This window comes from Melozone crissalis, unplaced genomic scaffold (genome assembly GCF_028551555.1).
Source record: "Melozone crissalis strain CALT ecotype California unplaced genomic scaffold, PUWL_Pcris_2 ptg000036l_1, whole genome shotgun sequence".
NCBI lineage: Eukaryota > Metazoa > Chordata > Aves > Passeriformes > Passerellidae > Melozone > Melozone crissalis.
Window position 1 is genome coordinate 10,537,426 of NW_026535814.1, and position 23,566 is coordinate 10,560,991.

At 35.6% G+C, this 23,566-nt stretch overlaps 1 protein-coding gene across 1 annotated transcript in view; it reads right to left on the bottom strand.

Moving 5' to 3' along the window:
• The window catches only part of WDR70 (WD repeat domain 70), a 121,919-nt gene that overhangs the window by 76,543 nt on the left and 21,810 nt on the right, over positions 1 to 23,566 (bottom strand). Inside the window, exons 6-9 of the mRNA XM_054283576.1 lie at positions 16,017 to 16,076; positions 10,673 to 10,806; positions 6,116 to 6,269; positions 4,769 to 4,845 (exon numbers count right to left, since the gene is read on the bottom strand). Coding sequence (XP_054139551.1) covers positions 4,769 to 4,845; positions 6,116 to 6,269; positions 10,673 to 10,806; positions 16,017 to 16,076 — 425 coding nt within the window. The remainder of the gene's footprint in view (positions 1 to 4,768; positions 4,846 to 6,115; positions 6,270 to 10,672; positions 10,807 to 16,016; positions 16,077 to 23,566) is intronic.

Here is a 23,566-nt window from a genome sequence, read left to right on the forward strand (position 1 = left end):
TACTGCTCTGTGTGATGTCCAACACAGATTAAAACCAGCAAAAAGAGATCTTCAGCTTTCCTTCACAGCTGTTAAGAGCATCCCTGGTATCATCTTCCCACATCCATACAGCATGACCCTCTAAAGGATCCCTTTTTGGTGCTTAGCGTCAGGTGTATACTCCCCCACACATGCCAGTCATGGCAGTTCCTCTTCTCAATGTGTGGATTAAATCACAAGTTGTAGATACACACATAGTATCAACATTCCCTCTTAAAAGCTTCAGAGCAGTCACTGTACTTAAGGTAATTTACTCTTACACCAATGTCTAGTAAAAATCTTAGAACAAAACTAATAGTAATCTATGGCAGAATTTCCAGAGCTTGTAATCACTTTATACAAGATCAGCGGTGCACTCAGAATAAAAGACAAAGAGTAGATGTTTGCACCTTTTCCTCTGATATGCAATACTCTAAAGCTTTTAACTTCTCCTCTTATGGGTATAGATGGTCTTCTTAAATTATGTGAGAGTGTAATATGTCAAGTTCTATGAACATCAAAGCACATTAATGTAGCATGTCAGGAATGTCAAAACTGAGTACAAGCAGGTCTCCTGCCTTGTAAAAAGTGTTGGGTTTGGTTTTTTTTTTTTGCTTGATTTGATGTTGGTTTTGTTTTGTTTTTTGATTTTGGTTTTTCAGGTTGGTTTTTTTTTTTTTTAAAGTATAAACATTCGTACCAAAAATCTCTATGCACCAGAGCCATGTAAAGCTAGACTGGGCTTTGTCTCACCACTTGCTTGAGAGAAGACCTCAACAAACAGTTAACTCATTTACATGAACACCACACAACTCCAGATATAAAACCATTGCAAAAGTACTGTACCTTGAGAATCCACACACTACATTATCAACAGTAATGCTGCATGAAATTACATCTTAATTATTTACTGTCACTGAATAACATAAAGATATAAGAAACATCTGGCTACATCTGATCATAGGTTCATTTAGCCCTGTATGCAGTCTGGTCATTACAGTTAATTCCCTTCATTTCACCTTACTATCCACAACTGTCATACAAAAGTTATTATAATGCCTATTGCATTTCCTATCAGTTTATAAGTGCTTCTAAACATGTATTTTCTCATCCTTTTTTAAACTTGCCTCCATGTTTTGCTGTGACAACACATTACAGAATAAATCTGAGCAGCACCCAATTTTTCTTTTCTTTTATTAGTTCTAAACTTTACTATATCTACTGTCAAGAATTTTCTCTTCGGTTTCAAAGAGGTTTTCAAAAACAACAGTTCCACATTCAGCTCACCTACCATCTTGGACATTTCACAAACTTTGATCACATACTCCCCTACTTAGACCTCTCTTCCCTAGAATAAAGACTGCCAGTCTTTTGGTCTGACCTGAGAAGCCCACAGTCTTCAAAATTCAAGTTTTCTTATGATTATATTGTTTTCTTTGCATGCAACATAAACCAAGTTTTATGCTGGATTTCAACAGTTTCAACAGTTTCATCTTTCAGCCAGCATTTAACCAAGGGCAAATCTATTGGCTTGAACAAAAAAGCCAGCTTTACAAATTGATGAAATACTGTTCTTTAACACCTAACGGTCTAGTATAAATACTGGAATAAATGTAAAAAAATTAGACTGACAGATAGATACAATTATAACATTTAATGACATCCACAACTCATTCTATGCAAAATGTCAAATAAACAGTATTAAATGAAAAAAATCTGGTTTCTAGAATGCTTGGTACAAATTGCATTTACTTAAAATTCAGAAAACCTGTTTCCTTTAGGCAAAACCAATTGAAGTTTAAATTATATCTTGCTGACACAGACCATTTCCTTCTTTAGATTTAAACTCTCTGCCTTGACACGTAAGTACTCTAATGTTACTCTCCTACACAAAATATTCTCTGAGAATACCATATTAAAGCAATCTTACGGAAGTTATTTTTCCTCATTCAAAAACTACCACCAAAAAGAAGTCAGAAACTCACATGATACTGGTTAAAATAGCTGGTATAATTCCAGCAACTGCTGTCAATTGGAATCATTAAAGTTGGAAAAGATGCTGAAGATCATTGAATTCAACCATTAACCTAAAACTGCCAGATTCCCCACAAATACATATACCTAATCACTTCCAGGAATGGCAATTTCACCCCTTCCCCTGGGCAGCCTGTTCCAATGCCTGACCACCTTTTCAGAGAAGAATTTTTTTCTAATTTCCGATCTAAACCTACCTTGGTGCAACTTGAGGCCCTTCTCCTCTTGCCCTGTCTGTGGTTACCTGGAAGAAGAGACAGACCAACACCTGGCCACACCCTCCTTTCAGGGAGCTGTGGAGAGTGCTAAGGTCCCCTCTCCCCAGTCTCTTTTTCTCCAGACTTAACCCCAGTTCTCTCAGCTGCTCCTCATCAGACTTGTGCTCCAAATTTAATAATGGAACCTATATTTTCAAAGGTGTGCTACTCACTAACCCAACTCACCTTCACACAACATCGTTAATGAAAATAACATTACAGCTTTTATTTATGTCTTTGAATTAATTATGTTTTTGAAACTGACTAGATAGTGCCACGATCAGATGACCTTCTGTACTCAGCCTTTTTAGCTCTGTAGGCTTGCTGTGGGTCAGCAGTGCCCAGGCAGCCCCAAGGACAAAGCCCATCCCAGAGCACCCAGCAGGGCACAGCCAGAGCCCATCCCAGGGCACAGCCAGAGCCCATCCCAGAGCTCCCAGCAGGGCACAGCCAGAGCCCATCCCAGAGCTCCCAGCAGGGCACAGCCAGAGCCCATCCCAGAGCAGGGCACAGCCAGAGCCCAGGGAGGGGATGGGCCTCGCCTGGGGCCTGCTGGGCCCTGCAGGTGGAGAAGGATGGGAAGGTCCTTCCGTGCATCCTGAGGAGGGAATCAGAGCTGGAACCTCCTGTGAGGAGCAGCTGAAGTCTTTGGGCTTGTCCACTTTGGAGAAAAGGAGGCTGAGGTGTGCCCTCACTGCTCTCTGCAGCTTCCTGAGGAGGGGAAGGGCACGGGGAGGTGCTGAGCTCTTCTCCCTGGCATCCAGGGGCAGGATGCATGGGAATGGCTCAGAGCTGTGCCAGGTAAAGTTCAGACAGGACACTAGGAGGCAATTCTTTGCTGATAAGGTGGTTCCAGACCAACACAGGCTTCCAGGAGAAACAGCTGATGGGTGATTTTCCTTAACAACAGACTTTAACTTCTGGGCAGCCCTGAACCGGTCAGACAGTTGGATGATCATTCTAGGTCCCTTCCAACTGGAACTATTCTTTTCAATTCTCATTCACAGCTCCAATCTTAAGATGAATTACTGATTAAACTCAAGAGATTTTAGTTTCTGTTACTAAATTCTGTTATTAATTTCACAGACAGGATAGCATGTTCAAGCCCTGTGGGGCAAATTAAGCAATACAAATTGTTTACTTTCACAGGACATATCCAAATCCTTGAAATACCTGTCACTAGCATGAAGCACAATGCAATCAGTTTAAAATACTTTTGTTGTAATTTCAGCCATGTAGCGTCTGTGAAAATGCAATTATGCAGCCATTTATAGTAATGTTTATCTGGTTTTCTCTTACTTGCCCAGATAATTTTAATTCACAGCAATTCAAGTATCAGGAATGTACTGAGTGCATTTTTGGTGTATTAGTTAGGGGACTTGATTAGATGGGAAAAATTAGACAATCTTCATCATTTATAGTATCTTAATTTGTTTTCCATGATCTACAAACTACTCAATCTAAGAAACCTTACTAAAGTCTAACTGCATTCAAAATATCAACAAACTGTCTAAAGTACTGACTCTAGCATTTAATAATAATTCCTAAAATCTGGAACAATATACAGTTTGCTCAAGTGTATTTTTAAAACTTAATTTTTCCATAAAGCACAATGTAGTATTCAGGCTTTTCTCCTTCTGACACAGTCTTATCAGAAACTGTGAATTTTCTCCTTAAAATAATATTTTCATGTACCCATGTAAGTCAGTCCCTTTTAGGGAAAAAAAATGTTATTTAAAGAAATTGATAATTGAAGTCTTCTTTTTACAGTTGACTACTCTACAGATACTTTAGTGGGGAAAATCAATCCTTACTGCCAGTCTACAGTAAAGGAGATTGCATATTTAAAACATCAGTAAAAAATCATTCATGAACCTGCTACTGAGAGCTCCAATAACTTAATTAATGCAGATGTCACGTGACATTTTGCCATTTGATTCTAACTATGGGACATTTTGCCATTTGCCATTTGATTCTAACCACAAAGATCAAGACTGAAGCCACAAAATAATTTCTAGCAGTCTCTTTGACACTTGTCAAACAACATCCATCAATATTTAGTTACACCGAAAGTGAAACTTGTAACTTCAAATTGAAATCCTCAATCTTCCTAGTGAATTCAGTTACATTGAGTTTCTCCACAGGAATTATTCTACTCCAAAGGAATACCATATAAAGTAAAATTTTGTCCAAGAACTTTTGTAAAAAACAATTAACCAACAACTTTCATGAAATAGTATTAAAAATTATTTTAAGTTACAGAACTAAAATAGTACAAACAAAATACATTTATCATCTAGAGGCAAAACAAATATAGTATTTCCTTCCAGATCTCACTATATTAAGTAGTTACTAAAGATTAAAAAGAATTATATTTAAAGTAAATTAAACCACAGCAAAACACAACAGCTCAACAAGCCTCCCAAAATACAGTGCGAAAGATAGACCTCAATACTTACCCATCATTAGAACACGTCAAAAATTCTTCCTTTATCTTTGGATGCCAACAGCCTGAATTGAGCATTGCTGTGTGACCCTAAAGAAATAAACACAGAGGTCTTAAAGGGACTTGCAAGCTGTCTTACAAGATTTTACAACTATTACATCACATCCTTCAAGTGGAATCACATGAAAGCTGAGGCACAAATTTGGACCTTTCTGACTGACATCAGGATGATTTAACAGATTGTATGTACTCTATCCATTTCCTCCTTGCTTGTTTTCATCTCTGAATTAGAAAAACCCTTACACTCTTATGCTATTTTTTTTTTTTTCCTTTCAGAAACAAGCACAGAATCACACTTCTTTTTCTCTTGGGAGAATTGTAATGCAGAGTAAGGATGAAACAACAGGCATCACTACAGTGGCACACAAACTTTTTCAAGAGACAGAAGAATAAAAGAACAATGCCAGTGTCAATCTACACTAGCCAAAGACCCTGTTAGAGAAAACTGAGGAAACAGAATTTTAGAATCAAGAGGGGTATAATCTCAGATGAGTTTTTCATAAAACTGCAAATTGACTAGTCAGTTGTTTTGCTTTAAGACAAAAAAAAGAAGGTGAGTGTTTAATGCAAAGTAAGCAATTGCCATTATGATGACTATGAATATAACTACATTACTGGATATATATTGTCCAGTTGGCTTTATTTCTTTGAGGTACAGGCGCATACTCACTCTCTACATTCAAAGAGAAATTTGGAAACTACTCTTGCAATGCTGCAATAACTTCAGTTTGGTTTAGGCACAAATAAGGAGAGAAATACTAAAGTTAATGAGGCAATATAACAAATATTTTAGCATTTTGACTGTTGGACTACGGTATACTGGAATTCTAGACATTTACAAGAGAAAGAAAATCTAAATTATTTTTAAGCAAACTAGAACTAAAGCAGATGTTATTTGATGGTTTTATATAGGTATCACCAGCCAAAAGAAATAGTAATCTGACAAGAACAGCTTTAGGCAAAACAGCATTAAGCCTGGTATATTTGGCAATATATTTTACAAGAAATAAGTAAATCAATTTTATCATCAGTCTGAGCTTTAGATTTTATCATTACTTTTTAGGCTTAAGCTATTTTAAAAACTGACCTGAATTTAAATAATCTAAGTAAATAGAAGCATTGTATCGAAGTTTGTGAAAATACAAGGGCAAAGTGGTCCAAACACAATCAACTGTGGTTGAAGCACTTCAGAACTATGAATGAACCCTTCTTCATTCTACCATTAAAAACAGACACATTTTTGCTTATTAGTCTTACACTCACAGCATGCAAGTAAACAACCACGAGCCCCTGACTTTACCTTTGTGTTTGTCATATCCACAATGTACTGGTCTCCTTTTATGCACTCCATCACCGGGAAGCCATCTCTGTCAAGAACTTTTGCCTGAGAGTTACCAGAGACAACGAGAATGACATCTCCTGTGCTGCTATACTGCAAAGACTTGATTTGGTGACTATAAAGAAAGAAGAAAGAAAGAAGAAAAAAAAAGGGGAGAAATAAACCATTTCAGTTAACATTCCTGTAAACTTACACTAAAACATAAGTGTCAATGGTGAGAAACCATATTGCAGAAACAGATCTATATATAACCCTATATCAGAGAGGCAGGAGGCAGAAAGTCTTTTACTAATGGAATAGTTAATAGTTTTTTATTCCACTGTTGTGTGTGTCGTGTTTCTTTTAACCACACATAGCTTATCAACCATGTAAAATGTCATTTCTGGCAAATATATTTCTTTAAGAATGCTATTATAACTCCAATGGAAAAATAGTATGTGTCAGACTTAACTACCTAGAGATGAAAATTCTTTTTCATCTTCCCAAAAGTAGAATGTGGAATTACAGTAATCTGTAAATTACTGTAACGGGATGTTGTAGTCATACATAAAACTTCATTGTACCTCACATACCAGGATATTAGTCATAGGTCAGCATTCTTGCATCTTTTTTTGTGGTCGGGGCTTTAATTTCATCAAACTTTAAGATAACGTTAAATAATACCATCAGCCCTGGAAACATGACAATAGATAACCATCTGTCTAGGTTACTATGTCTTAGGTGACTGTTCATTTGTTTTAACAGCGTTCTCACATACATGTTCCATTGATTGAGAAAACCTGTGGCAGAAACCATGAAATAATAATACCAAGATGACAAAGATGAACTGAAAGTGCAAAGCTGACTGATGAATGAAAAGCCCAATTCCAGCTTCAGCATATTCTCCCAGCATCTTGAATTATGAAAAAATTTCATGGCTCTTGCTCTATCTGAAGATGATATCCCTTTGATTCCCTATACTTCATTATAAGGATAGCCAAGAATGCAAAGCAGTCTATCCACTTCACACCTGCCAGAGTTTATATCCCAGCACATTAATAGAATGTGCAAAGTAACATTACTTTATATTAATACTTCTTTACTTTACAAAGTAACATTACTTTATATTAATACACCTCTGCCTCTTGATTAATCTCAAGTACAAGACTGGAACACATTTGCCAGCTAGATTTGGATTCTCATGGCATCCAAGGTATTCTCGAAGAAATCTTCTTATTGCTTAAGAACATTACTATGTGCATTCAAATCCTAGCACCTTTCAGGAAACTTTAACACTATTTAACACTATCTTTTAACATTATTTTCCATTAATGAAGTTAACACTCAGATGACCAAAAAAACCAAGTGTGGAACTTCTAACTTAATATTTCAGCATTTTAGTTCTTACATAGTAGTGACTTCACATAATTTTTTCACCAGCAACTATTATCTATTAAATCTGTCCTCAAACCATGAGTTGCTACATGAAACACTTAAATTATTGTAATACTTACTTTAAAAGTTCTTCGTTGATTAGAGTAATGTAAACTAAGCTTAAGTTTCTTATTCAAAAAATGTTTGGCAAAACTGATTACATTACAATTCAAAAGCTAAAAATTGCTTCAAGCACCCTATTATGTAATACCAACTGGCAGCCAAATTGGACTGAGTATTATAAGCTGACTTTTAATAGAAAGGAGACATTCAAATCTGTGAATTTCCAAAATAGATCACAGTCAATGTCTGAATAAACATTCTGATCCTCAAGAGAAAAAAATGGATACTTTTTTAGAAAAGAAGATGGCCAGCTACATTAAGCTCAGAGGAAGCACTGAAAGAAATTACAGGAAATCCACAAGAGAAATAATATCTAAAGGCTAGAATATTCTCTGCAGACAATTGATAAACCTAGACTACAGAATGCATCAGATTCAGTTTTTGCAGAACAAACACCTTAGGAATTAAAAATTTTTTCTCAGTTGTACTTCCAAGCTCTCTTGTCCAACCATACGATTCATACAAAATATTCCTAAGCCCCACCTGAGTACTGTATACAGAATGCAGTACTCATTAAGTTATGTGTCTCATACTGTAATGCTGAAACTGGCAAAAGAAAACAGCCAACATCTCCAAAGCGCTATTCTGCACTTATCACTGTTGAAATGTAAAATTAAAAAGTAAACATTTCAAAACTAGTCTAAAACATATTTCACTTGATGCATGAAAAGGATCTGACCACTACGTAATAACAAACAGCTCAGAAGTAAAAACCTGATTTCTGAAAGAATCCCCAATACATAAATGGCCACAGAGTCGTCTGAAAAAACAAAAACAACCTGTTTTCAGACACCAAAATACTAAAAGTAAAACTACAGGCATTAATACTACTAACACTGCAGTGTTCATAACTCAAACAATGTCATTTCATTTCTTCTTAGTAGTTCTTTATCAGCATGTCTGAACAAAGTTTTCATTTGTCTTAAAATTTCTCCCCGTAAGGAAAGCAACTGATTTTACAGCAACTAGCACAATGAAATATAATAAATAATTTATCAAATCAGTCATGTGAAAATATTAGTTTTAGGGAAAAGATTTCCATGACTTTTACCTAATGAAAAAAAAACTTAAACCCATACCTTCTTGACTGTGCAATGTGATTTCTAAAACCATGTCTAAAAATTGCTTCTATGAGTTGAGTATTTGCAAAATCACAGAAGTTACCACTTTTCTGATGTTTACTGGAACATAACCAAAAGCGAGGCTCTACAAAGGCAGTTCTTTAGGAAAACATTTTTGGTTCTTATTAATGTTATAGCAAAAGTCTTGGGAAACTTATAAAAAACAGTTCTTTTTAATAGCATTAATATGAATAATTTTGGTTTAAAACTGCCAAATGTGCACAGCACTTTGTACCAGGACCTGCAGAACAGAGCTATATACATGGGTAAAATCATGACACACAAATATTTTCTACACACATAAAAGCTTTGCCTTACACTTCCTTTTGGCTTTAACACTAAGGTATGGCTTGAAAGTACTAGCTTTTTGTCAGGCTGGAGGGTTTGTTTCAGTTTACATCACAAATCCAAGGAGAAATTAAGAGAGTAACCTGATATTATGCTACAAAATGGAGCCTTGACAATACAAAATTGATCTCAGGCTCCTTCATTTTTAAAATTAAATTAAATTTATGGCTCCAGATCTGGATTTCTCCTAACACCTAATGTTTCCATACCAGAACTCCTGAGAATTCTTTGAAATTCAAGTCTGTGAATGCTAATAGCCCTTCAATAACAAACTTCACAGTGAAAAAGTAATATAAGAACATATATACACCTGGACACAACTTATATGATATTCCTCATAGTGTTCACCACCTTGTCTCAACGTAAGCATGAAAGAACTTGAAGTTGAATCTTTTTACCAGACAGAGATATAGTTCCAGTTTTATGTTTAGAAAAAGACAGAGAAGTTATATTTGAATAATAAGTTTTTTGAGCCCCCAAAATTATTTCATGGGACTTGCAGCATAAATGTAATTTCCAAACTTCACACCAGTCAAGTCTATTTTTAATAATACTTCATGTTTATGTTTTAAGTACTTTATTTATACATCAATGTACTCAAATCACAAGGATTTCACAAAGAACATTTATATAAAAATCCTTGCAACACACTAAATTAACAGTGTCAAGAATAACAAGAATTTTAAGTTCATATTTTACGATTAGTTTTTTCCTAAAAGGAGTTTACCAATTTATCTGCAAGCTATCCCTGAAATAGAGCATTAACATATATTCTACTTGTGATTTTTCTACAATATTTATGTTTTACACCATTATTAGTAAGTACTACTAAATTTGAACGCACTCTTCTGCTAAACTTGAAAATGCTTCATTAAAATAATTTCCCATGGTGGGAGTAAAGACAGTCAGCTCTTTCTGCTCAGTGATACCAGAGGAAGGATAATACCAATTATATCCTGCTAACTAATCATGTAAATGAAACTCATGCCAGAAATGTCTGAACATGTCACTTTACGTGTGAAAACATTTACTTTTTTAAAATTTTATTTATTTATTTATTCATTCTTAAGTGGTTTCTGAAACAGAGGACTTCATGAAAATTAAATTAATTACCCTTCCTTCAGAAATCCTGGCAGGAACTAGAGAGGCTCCCCACAAAGGGGTCAATTGTTTTAACTTGCTTCTTCTCTTAATTAGTTTTATGTAAGCAGAATATATATAGAAAGTGTATTCTAATAACGTCAGTTACAACTATGATAGTCAGCCTGTCTTTGAGAGGTTCCTTTTCTGATGTTCTATTAACAATTGCATTGGCAAATCCACCAGCTTTCTAAAAGGGGAAAAGATGCAAGTCCCTGCAAAAAGCAGGTAAAGAAATAAGCAGCCAAGTTCTTAGGTTCACATTCCTTGGTATTCAAGAGCCTTTTAAACAAGCTTTCTTCCAAGGCTTTTGTGCATTCTACCAGGAGCTTAACATGAAACATAAAGTGCAAAAGGCAGCCTTCACGCCTACCATTCACAAGGCTGGAGTGACCGAAAAGCTTGGAGAGAGGCATCCATTCCAGCAAAATCCCAAAATTTTACATCATAATCATATCCACCAGTTATCAAACGAGCACCTGAAGGATCCAATCCCAAAGCAGAAACCTGCAAAGAAAAAAAAATTATAATCATAATAATTCAAGCTTTTTTATTTTTCCACAATTCTTCAGGGTGTCACCAAAATATAAAATGCTACTGTTAAAAAAATACCCAAACTCAAGCCTCAAACAACACAGACCACTTGTTTCTTCCTAAAATATCTTAGCTATATTCCCATTTTGAAATTTCACTACCTTGAGTAAAGTGTTAAAAGTACTTTTTAAGTAATAGTAAGAATGGAAGTAACAATTACATCATCTGAATAAACGACTGAAGAGAGCTGAGCAAAAAATAGTTTACAGTGTTTACTTCCTAATCATCTCATTGCAAAATGTGGCTAAGTGTTTCTATGAAGAAAACTGTACTGTAGATTTCTATCAAAAGTACAAACAGTATTTCCAGCAAGATAACAAAATGGTATTTAACATTCACCAGTTTAAGATTCTAAGTTTATTTAAGACAGCTCTTGTGCATACAAACATTGCTTAGTTAAATTTCTCTTCTGAAAAAGGAAAAGAAGAATAAAATGGGGTATAAAATTGATTTTTTTTTTTAAATCACAGATTTAAATATATAATACTGTAACAAAACAGGTCAAAATAACTTCTTAAAACCAATTTCTTTTATATACAAAACCAGCTTCTCAGAGCTATTAGAAATTCGGAGGAAAGAATGCTTATGCTTATTATTCTCATCTGTTATTCTCAAATTACAGACCAAGTAAAATGGAAATTTTACTGAAAATCTATTTTAATTCTCTATTTGAAGAATGGTAATGTTCTATAGTACAATAAATAGTATTTCATATACTAAAACAAATCTCTACATGGAGAAATAAGGTAACAGAAGGCATTTCACTAGAAATTTAATAATTATTTAAAATCATTAACCTTCAAAATTATTTCTTTTCCTTTTACATTTGTAAAAATATCATATTTACTACTAAAGTTTTAAATATTAATGTAAGATTAGCTGGACAATAGGCTAAATTAATTTAGATATCAAGAGATTAATTCTCAAAAAATTAAGTTATCTACATAAGAGAATGATGAAAAGTTATATCAAAAAAACCATAAAACTAGAGTATTTTTGGAATTACTCAAAATTACACCTAATATGAAATGTTAAAATGCCTGAAGAAGTCTTCATTAAAAGACAAAATTCATATGGAATTCATGCTTACAATTTAATGGAGCCCATGGGTAAAACCTAGACTATAACCAGCAGATTACTTTAAAAAAAAAACAAAACAAAAACATGGGTCATCTCACATTTATAAGATAGATAATCATCACATTGAAAAATCCTTTCAGTAAGAAGAAAGATAGTCTCCAAGATAATAAAGTAGTAGTACTAGTACTTGTACTAGTAGTAGCAATGATAATGGTAACGATGATGATGATAATAATGATAACGATAACATTCTATAAAATGTCAGGAAAAGCATTTGAAGCGATAAGCCAGAAAATTCTGAAGGAAAAAGAATTCACCAAGAACATTTGACTTATACAAAACCATGGGGGAAAAACCCCCAATCAAACAAAAACACTGTATACAGAATAAAAAGCAAAAAACTCTTCATTTCTGAGTGGAGGGTAACACCTGAGAACAATGTCATGACTACAAGTTTGCAAAACCTAATTTCTTCAGGGAAGAAAAGAACTCAGGGAATTACTTTCAGATGTCTAAATCAGTATTAAAAAATCTAGATATGGAGGTACAAAAATACCAAGAATTTCACACAGAAGATGCTTACCTATATGTATCTAATGCAGACACATAGTAATACCATTAAAAAAAACTTGTCTCAAACATATATCAGTCTACTACTGTACTTTTATTTCAAAGCTTTAGTATGCATCTATATACACTGTGTTATGGACACTTTTAAAACTTATGTAAACTGTTGAATAGTTCCCACAGAAAATATTTTACAGCATGGAAACAAGTTCATGAAAAAAGTAACCTACAGAAAACAAATGTCCCAATAAAACAGCCTGTATGAATGAAATTTATTCTTTAAGATGGACAATTTGGTTCCCTAGAATTTAGATTTCCTTACATGAATTAGTATGGGCTTCTTTTGAGTTTTGTTTTTCCAGTTTCATGGAGAAAAAGTTCACTTAGCAATTCCTTATCTTATCAAAGACTCATTTTTAGTCATCTTCTCTTTCAGGTTCCAACTGCTGCTGACCAGCTCTGTGCTGGACACTTTTTAAGCATCACCTCCTAAGGCAGGAACAGGCTATTCCCCTGTGGGAATGCTGGAAATCAAGCAGGTGAGGCAGAAGCCTGGCTTGGCTGAGCAGGGATCTTCTCTAGGAAATAAGGCAAAAAAGAAAGGTATATGCCCAGTGGAAGCGAAGTCAGGTGACACAAGAAGAACACAGAGATGCTGCTTACTACTGCACGGAGAAAATCTGTGCAGGCAAAGCTCAGTTGGAGTTGGAGCTGCCCAGAACCATGGGGGAAAACAAGAACTTTTTTTTTTTTCAAGAATATTAATGGTTAAAGGCAGTGCAGAAATAATATCAGCCCATTACAGGATAAGGATGCACACTTCAGGAAGAGGTCAGAGACAAAGCAGATGTTTAAAGCTTTCCTTGCCTCTGTCTTTTAACAGGGAGGGTCAAAACCATGACTGTGAAAAATATCCCAGTCAATCCTGAAATTGAGCAGGATCTGCTGCCCCAAGTGGATCCCTACATCAGGCTATAAAGCCTGATAAGATTCATCTGAGAATCCTCAAATTCTCAGAGCTAGCTGATGTTATTCCAAAGCCTTTCTTGATGACTTTCAGGCAGTCTTGGGAACTTGGAGAGGTCAAAGCTGACTGGAAACTGACAGAAGTGGTCCCAGTTTTCAAGGACAAGAAGAAGGACAACGCTATCATCAGTCACCACCAGCATGGCCTCATGAGAGGGAAGTCTTACTTATCAAACCTGATTTCCTTTTAAAACAAAGTAAGCCATCTAGTTAATCAATGGATGCCACTTGATGTGATCTTTTTGGATATAAGTAAATCTTACATCTCTCACAGAGATGTAATCCTGCATCTACTCTTATATCTCTCACAGAGTCCTTCTTGATGAAATGCATTAGGAAAAGGTCCTTCACCCAGAGGGTGGCTGGGCACTGGAAAAGGCTCCCCATGGAAGCTGTCACAGCAGTTCACAGAGTTCAAGAAGTGTCTGAACAATGCTCTTGGGTACATGGTGTGACTCTTGGGAATGGTGCTGTGCAGGGCCAGGAGGTGAACTTGTTCATCTTTGTGAGTCTCTTTCCAACTCAGAAAAGTCTGTGATTCAGTAACACAGCTGCCTCACAGTATTTCAAATATACAATGCCCTAGTATGGCCAAGTGTCTGAAAATAGTACTTTCAAGAAAACCAAAATGTGGCAGACACGATGATACTATTCACCAGGCAACTGACACCTCCTTAATCTAAATGTTCTGCTGTAATTCAGGGGCATTCACTTGCAGAAATCTTTTAAAATGTGAAATCTCTTACGTGTTTCTAAAAAGAATATACCTCTTTTACAACTTAAATGGAAATTCTGAACCCTAGCCATTTCATTAATGATTTCTGACATGCAAAAAACTGGGCATATCCAGACTAATCAGAATACTCAAGTGTTCCATTCAGTAACTTCTATATGAGGAAGCAGTTGTGAAATGAGATATTAGAAAGCATATATTTCATATTCTTTCTCATACCCACCAATATATCAAAAGTATAATGAGAAATAAAAAATATATATGAAGTTTCATTGGGAACAGTAATCCCTATTACAGTGTACAAGCAATACAACTGGGAAATTAATCAGTTTTCTGGGAAGACTCTCTAGGTTGGGAAATCTTTCCTGAGATTTCTCAGCTGCACAGGAATAGAGTCATCATCAAATCCACATTCACTAGATTGAAGAGGTACAGATGGGATATATAAGCTTAGCTGAAGTACAGTACACTGTATGAACATAATGAGAAGACTGTAGAAACATTAGGGCAAAACACCAAAATCAAGATATGAAGTTACTCCCATCTTTATGTGTCTAAGATCGGGGTAAATGGTTTCACTGTTCTAAAACAAACAAAAAAAAAAAAAACCCAAAAAGACAGCCCTTCTACAGAAGAGATATTTTTTTCAATATGTTTAATTTACTGTGTCCAGTCTAATCCAACTGTGCTATATATATCCCACATTACAATTCACCTCTGTTCAAGGTGATGACAGCTGCATTCTCCTGCAGTCAAAATATCTCAGAAGCCTTCCAGAACTGTAACTTCCACTTTACAAGGCCTTTTAGTTAGAAATAACATGAGCTTACTCTTTAAGAAGCCATGAAAAGATTTACTGGTTTAATATAGAAAAAAATAAATTAAAAAAAATTGCCCAATAAAGTTTGTTAGGACGTGTATTCAAGAAACATACTGCAGAAGCAGGTGGTGTCACATGTAAAATGGGAAACTGATTTGCACTAGCACACTACTCTGCAAAACCTAGTATCCATATAAATTAATATGCAGAGCAGTTACATGCACTGTGTGTAGAAAAATCCACTCTATTTTGTTTAGTGTTGTGCAATGCATCTTTTACAGGTCAATCAGCCCACAAAAAACAATTGAATTTATATTGGAAGATGTGATTATACAGAGATAGAAATATATAGAGCAAAGAAAGATACTTCCAGGTTTGATTGTGGTTCTTTCAAAGAAAGCAAAGGAGCAGTAGTGAAGATAAAAGCAAGAAAAGATGCAGTGAAAGACAAGGAAGAACAAGATCTCAAGAAATTGAGAATGGTGTATAAAAGGCACTAAAAGATTGAAGTAAAATGAAGTATTTGGCTGCAAAGAAGTTGTTGGCAATAACATTCTCCTTTAAACCCATGACCAAAGAAAGGTCTAGATTAGATCCATGTCTACATATTAGCAAGGTCTATCCTAGAAGAAAAACTCTAACAATTACAGAGAACATACTTGATGAAAATAAGACTACAGTTGAGTCAAATGGAGCCATACATTGAGGTTATTACAAGACATTGAAGAGGTAGTCATGAAACACACTTTCAATTGCACTAAGAAAAGAGACCAACTAAAATAACAAATTAAAGAAAAATATGCTTCTTGAACTTTAGCTGATAAATATTTGTTAACCTATTTCACAGATTGGCAGAGTTCTAGAAAAGCATGAAGAGTTGAAAACATCATCACTTACTGTCTTTGTTCCATGCTGGAGTGTAATTTCATGAGAATCTGGGATTTTCTTGACAGGATTCTGGAAAAAAGAAAATTCACCTCTGTGAAAACAGTGCTATCCCAAAAAAACACACTAATGCAATATATATGTAAAAGTAAGAAGTCTTCCATCACACCAGTTGCAACATGAGGAGAAGAAATGGAAAAATCATAAACCAGAGACTGATTTCACATTTTTATTTGCATGAATAGATTCCCAAAAATATGATAAATAATTGTTTTTAAAATATGACACCATCTTAAGACTAAAACACAAAAATATTCTCTTTTTTTTTTCCTCTTCGGAAGATATTAGTTCACACAGACAGAAATGTAATGGAAGTACTCAAGTACTTTTGAACAACTTTCTACAAAGGTCATGTGAATCATTACCCTCAAAATGCTTCTTTATCTAGTTTCTTAAAGCAGACACTATCTACCCTCTTGATGTCTGACATCTTTGCTATAATTTTCTGTCACCAAGTATGATTTTAAAGTAATGTTAGGCACATTTTATACTACACTCCTGCTCTGCCAATCCCTTCACTATTTTTCATGCTTCACAGAAACATGTTTTATCTTGTTTATCAATTCCATCTTCTATTTCTCTGATAAAACTGAAACTTTCATTATCTTTGATTTAGCCACACCTACCCTTCTTCTAACTTTACTTAAACTACAAGGGAGTACACTTAGATTAGACGTTATTCTTTACTTTGAGGGTTCTTAGGCACTGGCACAGGTTGCCCAAAGAAGCTGTGGATGTTTCATTCCTGGAAATGTTCCAGGTCATGTTGGATGATGCTCTGAGCAACTCGGTCCAGTGGAAGGTGCTTCTGCCCATGGCAGGGGGGTTGAAATGAGATGGGGGAGGGCATGGAGGCTGTGCATGTGCTTTCACAATTTGTCTTCCGGAGCAACCACTTTGCTTACTGAAGCCCAACTGGGAAGCGGCAAGACATCCCCTGCCAACAGGAAGTAGAAAATAAATCCTCTGCTTTCCCTTGTTTCTATGTTCAGACTTCACTTTTACTTCATTTACTTCATATATTTACTTCATACTTCATATGAACTTTTACTTCATAAAGCTGCCTTTATCTCAATCCATGCAATTTTTCTCCATCTTCCTCTCTTCTCCTGCTCCATCCTGCTGAGGATGGAGTGATAAAGCAGCTTGGTGGGCATCCAGCCAAGGTCAGCCCACCAGAAGGTAACAGTAAAGGTCTACCAATAACTACACCACACCCTAAAAGGCATAGCCCACATGGAACCAAGCGACACTTTCACAGATTCTGTGGTTTAGAGGCTGAGAAACAGTTGTAGCTCAAAATTCCCAAGCAAAGCTATGATTATGAAAATGAGTTTATTGTTCAATGCACACTATAAAGCACACAAAGGTATAATTATAATACAAATTAAGTTTTCAATGCTCCATCATTCCCTACACTATAAACTAATATTCGTTGTTCTTGGAATGCAAAAAACTGCTCAACAACCATTGCCAGTACTTGTCATCCAAGCACATTCCATAAAAACCCAAATGTGAAAAGCAAACAATTTCCAAGATTCATCCACAACATACATCACACACAATAAAAGATGTACTATTTTTGTGAATCAAAGGCTTTAACAGAAACTTGCTGCATTCTTACCTTAATCACTGCCAGGCTGCTTTTCTTATTGGAATATTATAGAGTTCTGCAGTTCATGTAACTCACCACAAAGGTTGGTATTGTATGTCTATATTGTGTCAGCACTGAATTTTATTTTCAGAGGGTATCTTAACTACTTTGAGAGGTATTTCAGTAAGTCAAAGAAAAAACTAATTTATTAATAAACAAAATTATCTAGAAAAAACTTACTTTATTTTAACTACTAGCTCCTTCAGGTGACAATAATTAAATCCCCCTTTTTATGAGAAGAGTGAAGCGCTAACATGAAAACATTTTTGCCTTACACCACACTCGCATTGAACAGTATTCTGGCTACTCATTTTAGGGAAGAAAAACAGACAGGAATATATTCTGCCACCTGATAAATCAAACATTCTGAGCCTAAAAGTCAGACACTTGGCGACTGCTACTGGTGCTAAACTCTGCAGGGTCCAAGGGATGCCTGACAGTTAAAGTAACTGTTTAGACTATTCAAAACAAAAATTAAGATAACAACATCCAGGAACGTATCTTGGCATAACATCTTAAAATTAGCTAAATATTTACAAAAAAACCAAGGTGGCTTATTCTATTTTAGTTAACCATGAACTTCCTAAATAACTCAGAATGCTGTACTTCTAATGTGATACAGCACATGCCTATATGCACACAAGATAATCAGATGTAACTACCAGCACTACAGCACTTTTCCAGTTATTACATTTCAAAGAATAATGAATTAAATCCTTTTTTACACACTTCGAAAGGGAAATATAGCTAATACATTTAGGCTGATTTGAACATCTGGATATCAGGTACACTGGAATATTACTGTAAGTGTGAAAAAAATTACAAGATAGAGTTTGCCTGAAATGTACCTGCACTTCCAGATCTTCAGCTATTGTCTGGATTTTAGATGTTAACTTTACACAAACTGACTATATGATTTCACTAATATTGTTCTGCAAAAGTTGTATAGTGACTAAAACCACAGGAGATAAAATCTTTAAAGGATTTCCAGGGTGTTTTTTGTCGTTGCTGTTGTTGTTTTCTTTTAAAGCCCATGAGGAAAAGATAGTATTTTAAATTTCTGCTTCAGCAGAAACAGAGGAAAATAGTTATGGTGTTGACATATCTCCTAATACTTTTACAAAAATTCTCAATTCTATGGATGACATAAGATTAATATATATTAAACCTGTGAAATACAGTATTCTACACTTTCACAGGTTTTTGTCAAAATGAACAGTTTTACCTTAAAAGCAATTTCTGCAAAGGGGACATTGTAAATCAGCACCACATCTGCAGTATGGAGTTTCAATATTTTCAGGGAATTTCAGCCCTAGCTGAGTTTATACTCCTGGGCCTAACAACAATCTTCTATTTACTGCACCACTTTCAATAAATAATGTGGATTTTTTTCTCCTTGTTCCTTTTGGGAGCTTCCTTATTCTCAAACAATACTCAGAAAATATACTACTAGCAACCAGAGGCTGAAACTAGATTAGTCTCCCCAGAATGTCTCGAGAAAAATCAGACAAAAACAAAAAATCAAATAAACCAAAATTACTCACTTTTTCATGGCCCAACCAGAGAAGGGGAAAATGGCACATTTATACCTAAAAAGAACCTCTGCTGTTCTGTTTCCAGAGGTTTGTCTATAAATGGAAATTATATTTGATGAGAGAGATTTGCAAACTATAGGAAATCTTTCACATATCAGGCCTTTAAATAGAAACTTTTCTGGGTACCTACAATACTATAATTTGCAGAGAAAAAACACTTCTTTTTAATCTGTGTTTGCAATTGCCTTCTTTGAGAACTTCAAGATCATATGCTGCCCTGGAAAAAATCTGGATAGCTCCTTTGTTCCCAGTTCTCTCCTGAAACACTGGCTTCCCGAAAACTTGCAAAGACTACCTATCATTTGTGAGAGCAGAGCTATGGCACAGCATGGAGAAAAAAAATGCAAAACTATAGCTGGTTGAACTAAAAGGTGAGCACTTTCCCTGTCTTGAGCAAGAGAAAAGGTTAAAGAGAGCCTTTAAATTGATCAGGGAGCCGGAGCACTTCTCTTGTGAGGACAGGCTGGGTGCATTGCTCAGCCTGGAGAAGAGAAGGCTCTGGGGAAACATTATTCCTGTATCTGAAGGGGGCCTCAAAAAAGCTGGAGGAACTTACACAAGGACATGTAGCATTAGGACAAAAGGGAATAGGTTTAAACTGAGAAAGAGGGTAGGTTTTGATTAGATATTACAAAGAAATTCTTTACTGTGACTGTGGTGAGGTACTAGCACAGGTGCTGAGAGAAGCTGTGGATGCCCCATTCCTGAAGTATTTAAGACCAGGCCTGGATGGGGCTCTGAGCAACCTGGTTTAGTCACAGGGGCATTGGAATGAGATGGTCTTTAAGATCCCTTTCAATCCAAACCATTCAATATTTCTAAGTGATTCTACTATACTAAAAACCCCCTTCTGCTCCAAGTGTACACACACCCTGCTCTTTCAGGTCTCTGGTGTGATAAACTCCACAGGGAAGATGCTGTCTGTTCATGGGCAGGAATGATGAGAAGGAGGCAAGAGCTACACTTCATGGATATTTCTCCATTTCTGGTGAAAATGCAGGTTTTGCATTTTCAAGTATCACACAAGTTTCAAGAACAAGTATCACAGAGGTGGTGTGACACAGATGATTACTGCCTTATTCGAAGACAGATGGAAATGACTGGAATACTAAATGGACAGCAGGAATAGCTAGTTCAAGTGGAAAGGGAACAACAAACCCTAGCAACAAACAGTAATGCAAGTACCAGCATCTGCTTAAGAACTTAACTCCCCACAAAAAGGTCCCCCTACAGAAGGCCATGTTTTAATCATACAAATCTCACGCCTTCTGGCAATTAAGAAAAAAGGACTTCTTATTTTTGTGGCTGTTGTTTAAATACATAATGTCCATGTTTTCTTGCAAGTTTTTTTAAAGCTTATTCTCTTCCCATCCAAAATTACTGATTTACATGGAAAAACAAATGTCACACTGCTGAGAGACAAGATGAGAAGCGCAGGAAAATTTGAGACCCTTTGAAAGACTTCTATTTTGTACACCAGCATACAGACTGACAGTGCTGAAATCTGCCTTTTGATCAGATACTAGCAAATTTACCCCTCTGTTATTTTCTTCAGCAAAGCATTCAAAACTGTAAGTGCAATTAAGAAAGTTAAGCAAGATGACAGAAAAGAGTTAAAAATAGAAATGTAATATCTTCTTATAAAAATGTTCATACTCAAAACATTTTTAGGACAAAAATATGGGCAGACAACTCATCAACAATCACAACAGAAAGAACTGGATATCTGACACAGTAATTCCCAAAGCAGACAGTTACAACAGCACAAGCTCTTCACAAAACCATGGAATGGTAAGTGTTTTGGAAGGGACTTCTGGAGATCATCCATTCCAACCCCCCTGCCAAGGCAGGGTCACCTGGAGCAGGTGACACAGAAATTCAGCCTGGTGGGTTTTGAATATCTCCAGAGAGGGAGACTCCATGGGCAGCCTGTAAGGTTCAGACAGATAAAACACCACAGAAAACCAGTGAATTCTGGAGAAAAGCCACTGTTTATCGTGATCACCAAAGAAATCTGGTCCAAGTGCTGCAGTATCTAGGCACAACCATATGTTAATATGAATAGCAGAAGGTTTCAACTCATGCTTGTTATTGCTTGTCTGTATCAAAATGTATTTGGTTTACAGATCAAGTATTCCCTCTCACACATCACTTCAAATACACCCTAAACTCTTTTTTTCAGTGTAAAGAAGCTCTAGAAGTCCATAAAACTTCAGAGGGGGATACTTTCATAACCTTCTTGCATTGGAATTAACCTCAGGCCCACAAAAAAGTAACTTTTCCCCTTCTACCTCACATCCAACTTCAATATGCAAGTGAAGGAAATTAAGAGACTATTTTAGTGATGATGAACAGAGAGAACAGAACCCTGATCTGTTCTTCAATATTAAGTCTGAAACATTATTTGAAGAAAGATAAAAGGAGGTTAAGGGGAGTATTTCACAAATCTGGAAGAAAACATCCCTCATTCCTCTTTTCAAACTAGATAAATGTTTTCAGCTGTTAGGCACCCAGATGAATTTTCCATGACAGCAGTGAAAGCTGAAGGCAGTAGTAAGTGTTCTAATTTATTTTTTCTGTTCTTTTCTAAACCCGTTTTTCAAACAAACACACAGTGATGTCATGTTTTGTTCCACAATCATGCACTGATTAAAACCACACTACTTGTAAAATGGGCAGGTTTACCAAGTCACAATTTTTCACTCTTTTCCTCTGTAAATTAAACTGAAAATAAACATGTAAGATATACACTAAGGTTGCACAAGTGAACACTCAAGAGAAAGACAAAATATGAAAAACTACAATATGAGAGATGGGCAAGATGCTGTTCCACAGCAACAGAAAAATGTAAATTTTTTTGGGTTTACAGGAGTGCATTACCCACAAACTTCCATGCAGAAGGAAGCATACAGATTTGAAAGGACATTTCAACAACTTTTAATTTCCTCTCTTTTAGGTGTTAGAATTGACAGATGTATTCTCATGCAAACTTGCATGTTATTAAACTCAGCTTGGTCCAGATTCATATAATCTGAGTTTCTATATGTGATACATCTAAATAGGGAAACAACTTTCTTCAGACTTCCTGTGCAGTCTTCAAAAATAAGTAAATAACTAAAGAAGAAGAATCAGCATACCAAAAAAACCAAAACTATTTTGAAACCTCTCTCTCTTCATTAATTATTCAGAAAAGTGCAAAGCGTCTGAATTCCTAGCATAGGTGCCTTGATTAAATTGATTAAATTGATTAAATTAAATCAGAGCCCGCCTGTCTGTATTATCTAAATTTCTGGTCTGAAGACAAAGGAAAACATTCTGGAAAACAGGAGGATGCATGCAAACAGTGCATGTATTATCTTGGCTGGCATTCCTACAAAACACCCAAAATATCCATTACTCGTGGAAAAACATAGATAACTATAACTGCATGGTGAATGTAGACAACCTTTAAAATTAACAGAAATATCAGAAGGGTCCTACAAAATGATATTGTTCCCAGTTTCCAGCCTTTGATTTAGGTGAGTCAGAACAGCACAGAATATTTACATCTTGAATTTTAAGTATAGGAAGATCGAGGAGATGTTATTCTTTCCTTTAGTGAATTAAGAGGTATTGCTTCAGTATGCACTCAAGAATTAAATGGTGCTTTAAATAGATGAACTTCCTTTCAAATACCAACAGGAAGTAAATTTAACTATTCAGCATGTAAATAGTACTGTGGCTAGTTTCTTCCAACATTATCTAATTCAAAGATTCATGTAATTTTTCTCTTATGATCTGAACCTAAGTGTTTTGTCAGGTTCAACCAGCAAGGAAAAAGACTTTAGATTAAATTTTTATTCCAACATGACTGCCTAAAAGTAATAAATTTCTATTGCTATTATACGACAGATACAACATTTTTTATTAGATGTTTTGTCAAACGGTAACTCAGAGACTGTGCCATGACAAAACAGGTAACATCAACTAGCTCTCCCCTTCCCTTTCATGCCACTTACCAGCATATCCCTTTCTGAAAAGACTCCAATGGCTTAGCAGTCTAGAAAAGGTATTACAAATACAATCTCAGCATGTTTGCAAGCACCATTTTTAGAGATGAACATCATACTTCTGAAGTACAGCAAAAAGCCTGCTTGATCTCATCTTCCGGGTGCTACTTTTAGACACATTTCAGAAGGTTGCTATTTTTTATCTAGATTCCTTAATATACTCAGATAAATTTCTAAATTTGTAACTACTCTTTGATTTATAAA